The sequence below is a fragment of the Taudactylus pleione genome, unplaced genomic scaffold (assembly GCF_031769625.1).
Source record: "Taudactylus pleione unplaced genomic scaffold, aTauple2 ptg000142l, whole genome shotgun sequence".
Lineage (NCBI taxonomy): Eukaryota > Metazoa > Chordata > Amphibia > Anura > Myobatrachidae > Taudactylus > Taudactylus pleione.
Genome location: NW_028284544.1, coordinates 3,452,824 through 3,460,671, shown reverse-complemented (window position 1 = coordinate 3,460,671; position 7,848 = coordinate 3,452,824). Strand labels below are relative to the sequence as shown.

Sequence of the window (7,848 nt, the reverse complement as noted above, 5' to 3'; positions counted from 1 at the left end):
ACACAGAGTACACATAGGATATGAAAGATGCCAGCTCCAGGCCACAGACCCTGAGACGGTAAGAGTTACACAAGAGGGTAAGTAAGGGTGCAGTGCAACATAGGGTCATATCAGAGACGTTACCCACTGATTTACTAAATGCTATTACCAGATGCAAAAATGCACGGACTAACAAAAGCATTAACAGCACTGCATAATTGAAATTATCCAACACCTGTCAGTGCTAACCAGGCAAGCACTGCAATCTGAGGGGATGAAATTCTCCCAGGAAATCCTCTGCATTCTAACACCACCATTGGGACATAATGGCAAGAACACGACTTATTAAAATTAATTTAGTCTGTCCAAAATATTTTTGTTTGTATTTATGATCACTTTTTATTGTGTTCATGTAAAATACACTATGTAGACAAAAGTGATTGGACACTGACAGCACACAGATCAGTTCTGTATAGGTCCACTACGTGCAGTGATTACTGTCTGTCTAGAATGCACCAGACACTCCAATTCGTCCCAGAGGTTCTCAGTGGGGTTAAGATCTGGACTCTGAGCTGGGCAGTCCAATCAAGGTTACCGAATTTACTGTATACCAGTCCAGCGTCACCCTGCACACATGACAGGTGGTATTGTCTTCCTGATAAAAACATTAGTTGTTTCCATAGAGATGCAAGTGCATGGGCTCTCCCTACAAAGTGTTCATTTAAAAAACGCACATTAGTGGCCATTTGTAACTCATGTACAATGGTATGAATGGTATGCATTTTGCTTGAGCAGGAGTGCCCAATCACTTTTGTCTACATAGTGTACACCTTTCCTTTTTAATTTTATAAAGTAGGCATCCACCCATGTATAATTTACATTAGAGGATATCACATGGGGACACGGATTATATAACCTGTCTCTGCATTGCTCTTACGTGGGAATGCACCATTACCCATCATGTAATTGCGGTAACCCTGTCCCTCACTGACAGACTATGCAATGTTTATTATAAATATACAGCACAATCGTATTCATTTTGGTTCCACTCTTTTTTTTTTTTTAATATATACACTACTTACAAAAGTAAAACTCTGCATTTATAGACTTGACCACAAAGAGTGAAGGCACATGCTAGGAAACCTTGAAAAGACACAAAAAGTCAGAAATGGATAAAAAACAGGGGAAATAGCAGATAAGGCAGACACGTAGTGAGAGGTTCTCAGGTCAGAGCTGGCAAGATGTGCCTTAACCCCGAGGAGGCAGTATTCTCCCGATGACACAGGGAAATCCCTGAGTGGCTGAGCATTATGGGACACACTATAGTGCCCTCTGCAATCTCTATGTATGGTGAGTGACCTGAAATTGGGAACGTTAAAAGCAATACGTTCTCTACTGCAGAGTTACACTGAACAGCAGCCTATGACTGCAGCCATCCATATTGGAGATATGATTTTAATTCTTTTTTTCAGACTACTCAATGTAAAGGGAGCTTACAGTGGCAATAATTTGTACTTTCTAACTCTATGCATAGAGGTGATGCATGCTCTGTGTTTGTGCATGACACAGCTGCTGTATCACTACTGTGTGAGCTGCATTGCTGTCTTCTTCTAGTTATAGTCTGTGGTTATCTAGAAGACAAACCTTTTATAGGCACATGACAAGTCTTCTGACCAGTTAACGTGATTGTAAAAGTGACAATTGTAGGAGATATGAAGGTTTCCAAGTGCATGGAAAAATGGAAAAGGGCACCCGCACCTCTGTGGGTGTTCTGCATGTGCATTTACCAGTGGCATTCATCAGCACATGGGACAAAGGTAATTACCCCACTGGGAAGGTGGGTAATCACTACTGCATGGTGTAGTAACGCGCTTGGAACACATTTTCCATGTGTTGTGTTTTACCAAAAAAACAGTAATATGAAGACATAGTAAGCCTTAAGTATTCAACTTTCCGCGAGTTCCGGTGGTGCACACTAAATTATTGGAGCAATTCATTGCCCCGATGCGGGGAGAGTGACACTGCGTACTTTAGTAGCAGCTCCGATGCGGGGAGCGTGACACTGCATACTTTAGTAGTAGCTCCGATGCGGGGAGCGTGGCACTGCGTACTTTAGTAGTAGCTCCGATGTGGGGAGAGTGACACTGCGTACTTTAGTAGCAGCACCGATGTGGGGAGAGTGACACTGCGTACTTTAGTAGCAGCTCCGATGTGGGGAGAGTGACACTGCGTACTTTAGTAGAAGCACCGATGTGGGGAGAGTGACACTGCGTACTTTAGTAGCAGCACCGATGCGCGGAGAGTGACACTGCATACTTTAGTAGCAGCTCCGATGCGCGGAGAGTGACACTGCGTACTTTAGTAGAAGCACCGATGTGGGGAGAGTGACACTGCGTACTTTAGTAGCAGTGATACGTACTGGTGCCTTCCCAGAGCGCATGTGTGGCCTGAGGTCGCTCACTGCAGGGGGGAGGCAGAGGTATCCACTCAAATCATCCTCGCTACCCCCGACTTCCCTACCACAGAAAACTTTTTGTTTGCTGAATATTTGAATATTAAGCGGCTCTGTCGGGCCCCTAATAATGAATGGGCCAGTTACGTAAAACATGCAGAAACGAGTATTTCCGCATGTGTAATGAGCCCAGTAGTGAATGAATAAGCCCCTAAATGTGGAGGTAACATTATAGAAAGCGATGTTTATTAATGTGTGAAAAGTGAGTGGAGTTTGCAGCAGACTTTACCGGTGATCCGCATGTCACATCTACGCACAATCAGAGCTAACGTCTGCCTACAATTCTCATCGCAGTCTGTAAATATACATCATTATGACTGCACAGAATACACATAATAAAATGATAAAGCAGTTATTGTATGACTGATGTAAGCCCACATACATTATAAAGTCTGTCTTTTAAATGTATGAATACCACCCCCCCTCCTTTCATCAATTTAAAATAAGCCACATTAATACGGGCCTATCAGCTTAATAAGGAGACCCAGCCAATTACTCTTCAGCTCTTAAATACTTGTCCCAGAATGCTCCGCCAGCCTTGGCAATCATCAATAATGCCTGTCATCTTTTTTTTTTTTTTTTTTACAAGATAGATTCATGTTTTGTACATATATACAGAATGTAAAAATAATTGAGAATTATACACGTAGGGAGTAATTAAACTTTTGAATAATAAATATAAATATTTGAATTCCCCCCCCTCCCCAAATAAAAGTATATCATTTATATTATGAGGAAACTCAATTTGCTGACAGTTGAACTATGGTTCTGTCTGTGTATTTTTGGCAGTTGATGATCAAAATCTCTGTGGCGGCTGTACAGATATATCTCCGTGGCGGCTGTACAGATATATCTCCGTGGCAGCTGTACAGATATATCTCCGTGGCAGCTGTACAGATATATCTCCGTGGCGGCTGTACAGATATATCTCCGTGGCAGCTGTACAGATATATCTCCGTGGCAGCTGTACAGATATATCTCCGTGGCAGCTGTACAGATATATCTCCGTGGCAGCTGTACAGATATATCTCCATAGCAGCTGTACAGATATATAGTAACTAATAGCAGGATATTTGTCTCTCTGCACAGTATAAGACATATTGCACATAAATGGCTTTTGTTCTCTTGCCGGCTAAGTTGTGCACCCCCCCCCACACACACACATAGGAGTAGATAAAAGCAGAACTCGTGTCATGTCAGCGTTTTACAAAACAAAGCAATTCTTTTCACAAAATAATCATAAAAAATATATTTATATATTATTTCCCCTGAAAAGTCTCCTTGTGACCAGGGTTCAGTCCATAAATACTGGTCAGTGTGATTGTCCAGCGGAGGATGTGCCGTCACCCTCATGCCGTGAGGTCTGAGATCACCAATTTATCCATCTTCTTGTTTATTTCTGGAGCAAAGATTATTTCATCTCCTTCGTAGTCATCTTCAAAAGACCTGGAAATAGCAGAAAATATTATATTTGTTTAGGGAATTTATTTATATTGGATAGAACGGTAATAGTGTTCATTCTAGGAACCGTAATAAGGGCAGTCATGTGCGTGCGCCAAAATAGGGGCATGATCACATGGGGTGTGGTCACACGTAAAGGGGCGTATCATTAAGACACACCCTCTTTTCATCACTCTTAGGGGTATGCCCAGCACTTACGGACATGCTGGGCTGCCCCCAAGCTTACCTTACTGTAAACGCGGTGAATGCAGCCCCGCAACCCCTACCAGCGGCACGTGGGTTGGGATGGCACCCGGCAGGCTGTTTCAGCAGGCAGGGTGAGGCAACTTGCTAAAACAGCCTACCTGGAACACTAGGGGCGGTATTCAATTGTTGCGCCCCTGTACGCACCTGACAGGAGCTATTCAGTGGTTTCTCCTGTCGGGCACTATCAGCTGCCGGCGCACCATTCAGCTCGCAGCCCCAAGTGGACACAGAAGAGGTCTATTTGAAGTTCGGTCCATGATTCTTATAATGGCTCCAGAAGTATCAGTGTCAGGGACTCACCCTTCTTGTAAATGTTCTGTGGCGGATTCCTCAGCAACCAGGATCTCATATTCTTCAGCTGCATATCTGTCCCAGTCTGATGGTTCTGGTGTCTCACTGTCAACGTCCTGCAGAGAGATCACAGGGCCATTATGGTGTTATCTATTATGTAACTGGTACAACTAGATTTATTTTTTACCGTACCAGTACTTAGCTAATAGTAAACAATCACTATCTGATACAAGAGGCGGCTTATTTCTCATATTAGGATTATTGAAAGAGGACGTGAAGTTTTATTAAGCTGCTAGTAAAGTATGGGGAAGGGTGGATTCCACTGTCACATTCATAAGAGAACACCAAGCTGCTGTTACCTTCTGCACTGCAAAGGGATCTCTCTGTTCATGGTCCAGATACTTCTCAAGGTTAAAGCAGGTGTCATAAAATATATGAGCCATTCGACATTGTTTCAGGTCTCGCAATGTTATCCGACCTGAAGGTGAAGGCACAATGGTCAGTCACGTAGTATGAGCATTACCTAGCAATGACCTGATAGCAGGCAGCTCATTCTCTGAGCACTCTCTCCGTGTAATGTGGATTTCAGGACTTGTGCTCGTACTCCCTAATGTTATAATTGTTTACATGCTCTACATTACACCAGTGACAGTCATTTGCATTACTTTCTAGTGACACCATTACCTCATACATATCCCATGTGGTGCATATCACTGCATTCATAGTACCATGCACACAGCTGTAACACTGGTTATAGCAGAGAGGAATGATCTGTATGGTAAGAAGGACCTTCATACTCCCTGAGGAACATTCTGTGTACATGTGCGCCCTGATCTTCAGTCAGTATGTAGGATACGTATGCCATGGAGAGGAATAATGTTTATCTGCGCTCAACATGTGGTTAACCTAGCTACCTGCAGCCCATTGTTTTTCTTGGTGTAAGGGTCTCTAGTCCTGTGTATTTATGGTACACACATACAGACACATTGCTGAATCCTCATTATTTGAATTTGTGTTTGCTATGCTCCCTAAAAAAAGGGTGTAAATGCAGCTTGAACTACAAATTATATATGCTCCATAGTGCATGTCTTATACTTTCCGGGTCACAGTGCATGTCTTATACTTTCCGGGTCACAGTGCATGCCTTATACTTTCCGGGTCACAGTGCATGCCTTATACTTTCCGGGTCACAGTGCATGCCTTATACTTTCCGGGTCACAGTGCATGCCTTATACTTTCCGGGTCACAGTGCATGCCTTATACTTTCCGGGTCACAGTGCATGCCTTATACTTTCCGGGTCACAGTGCATGCCTTATACTTTCCGGGTCACAGTGCATGCCTTATACTTTCCGGGTCACAGTGCATGCCTTATACTTTCCGGGTCACAGTGCATGCCTTATACTTTCCGGGTCACAGTGCATGCCTTATACTTTCCGGGTCACAGTGCATGCCTTATACTTTCCGGGTCACAGTGCATGCCTTATACTTTCCGGGTCACAGTGCATGCCTTATACTTTCCGGGTCACAGTGCATGTTTTATACTACCCAGGACACAGTGCACATCTTTTACCTCCAGGGTCTCTGTGAAGAGCATATTGAATACCTACACCTTGCTTCTACATAACAAGGTCAGCAGTAGATCAGGCATCAGGATAGCAGTGTGACCACAAGGGGGCGGCTTACTATCTCCCTGTATAGCCACTACAAATACAGGTTGAGTCTCCCATATCCAAATATTCCGAAATATGGAATATTCCGAAATACGGAATATTTTTAGCATGACTGAGAAAGTGAAACCTTTGTTTTCTGATGGTTCAATGTACACAAACTTAGTTTAAAGCACAAATTGTTAAAAATATAGTATAAAATAACCTTCAGGCTGTGTGTATAAGGTGTATATGAAACAAATGAATTTCATGCATGTACACAAACTTTTTTTGATGCCCAAAATTATTGAAAATATAGTATAAAATGACCTGCAGGCTGTGTGTATAAGGTGTATATAAAACATAAATGCATTCTGTGTGTATATTTGGGTCCCATTCCCAAGATATTTAATTATTTTATGCAAATATTCCAAAATACGGAATATTCCGATATCCAAAATGCCCCTGGTCCCAAGCATTTTCGATATGGGAGACTCAACCTGTAGTACATTTTTCAAGTTATTGTTTATATAAAAAATCCTTACATGTAGCAGTTTCCCTAACAAGTTATTCTACACCCCTGATGTCACTTCACATTGTCATCAATTCTAACAAGATGAAATACTAAATGTTGTCATGTCTTATAATAATAATGCTCCATACCTTCCACTTCTGGTTTCACCAGGTCTAATAGTTGACATAACAGGTCCTGGAAGGGTAGCGGCTCGATGCCCATAGTCTCCATCTTCTCACACTGCTCTTCATAGAAGTATTCCAGTTCATACATGGATAACACTCCATCTCCGTCCAAGTCCATGCAGCGGAACCAGTACTCAATGCTAGGAGCAGCAACACAGTGCGATGTTTGTACAGTGAAAGACAATCTTAGTTGTATTCTCATGCCCACAAATTACTTTCAAGTTCCTAACTAAAAAGATATCAGTATTACAAGTTGCATAGATCACAGATAATAGGTTATCAGTGTCCAGGATAATCCCATAGAGATGCTATTATTTGTGACATAAAGAGTGCAATGCTGCATATTTTTTTGTGTTCTAAGCAGCAGCGGCCGCTATCCTTGGCTGGTTAGAGGTCAGTAAACGTGACATCCTGCATCAGCTGTAGTCCCTAGAAGCCAAGTAATACTTCCGTAATAGCCGGTGAGTAGCTTCCCACTGAAAGAGTCTCTGCTACCTACTGTCCGGACTGTCAGTCCCAGGGGGAGAGAACACATCCCCTGGGACGTCCTGTGTATGATTAGCAGGAAGTGCTTCCAATGGGAAGTCACTGCCAGACCGTCTGTGCTACAGCCCCTAGATAAAATCCGCCACATAAAGAAACATTTATACATGTGTATTAGCAAGTGAATTTCCTTAGTACAAAATAAACTAGTCACATTTGTTTGTGCAGGAATGGCTATCTTTTAATTACAATAAAAAGAAATCCATTTCCACAGAAAAACTACAGGGGCTAAACTGGGTTGTTTTAAATCAAAGAAGGAAACAGTGGTGCGATAAGGAGGAGAGGGAGAGAATAAGATAAAAGTGCAGTACAATACTCTCCAGGTTGCTGGTAAACATGTATTTTTCCCCCCAAAAAAGTTGATAGAAATGGAGACAATTTGTGATGTTTTTTTCCCACATAATACAAGTTGTGACAAGTTGCAGTTATCATATTGGATGTAGAAAACCTCATATACCTCACAAATGTGT

The 7,848-nt window shown here is 42.4% G+C and overlaps 1 protein-coding gene across 6 annotated transcripts in view; it reads right to left on the bottom strand.

Moving 5' to 3' along the window:
- Positions 1-1,012: 1,012 nt before the first annotated feature.
- Positions 1,013-7,848, bottom strand: part of PPP2R3A (protein phosphatase 2 regulatory subunit B''alpha) — a 203,201-nt gene continuing 196,365 nt past the window's right edge. For all 6 annotated transcript variants that reach the window (XM_088473842.1, XM_088473841.1, XM_088473843.1 and 3 more), the window contains 4 exons: positions 6,800-6,975; positions 4,849-4,967; positions 4,499-4,605; positions 1,013-3,937 (listed from right to left, as the gene is read on the bottom strand). In XM_088473842.1, the coding sequence (XP_088329968.1) occupies positions 3,841-3,937; positions 4,499-4,605; positions 4,849-4,967; positions 6,800-6,975 (499 nt within the window). In that variant the 3' untranslated portion in view covers positions 1,013-3,840. The remainder of the gene's footprint in view (positions 3,938-4,498; positions 4,606-4,848; positions 4,968-6,799; positions 6,976-7,848) is intronic.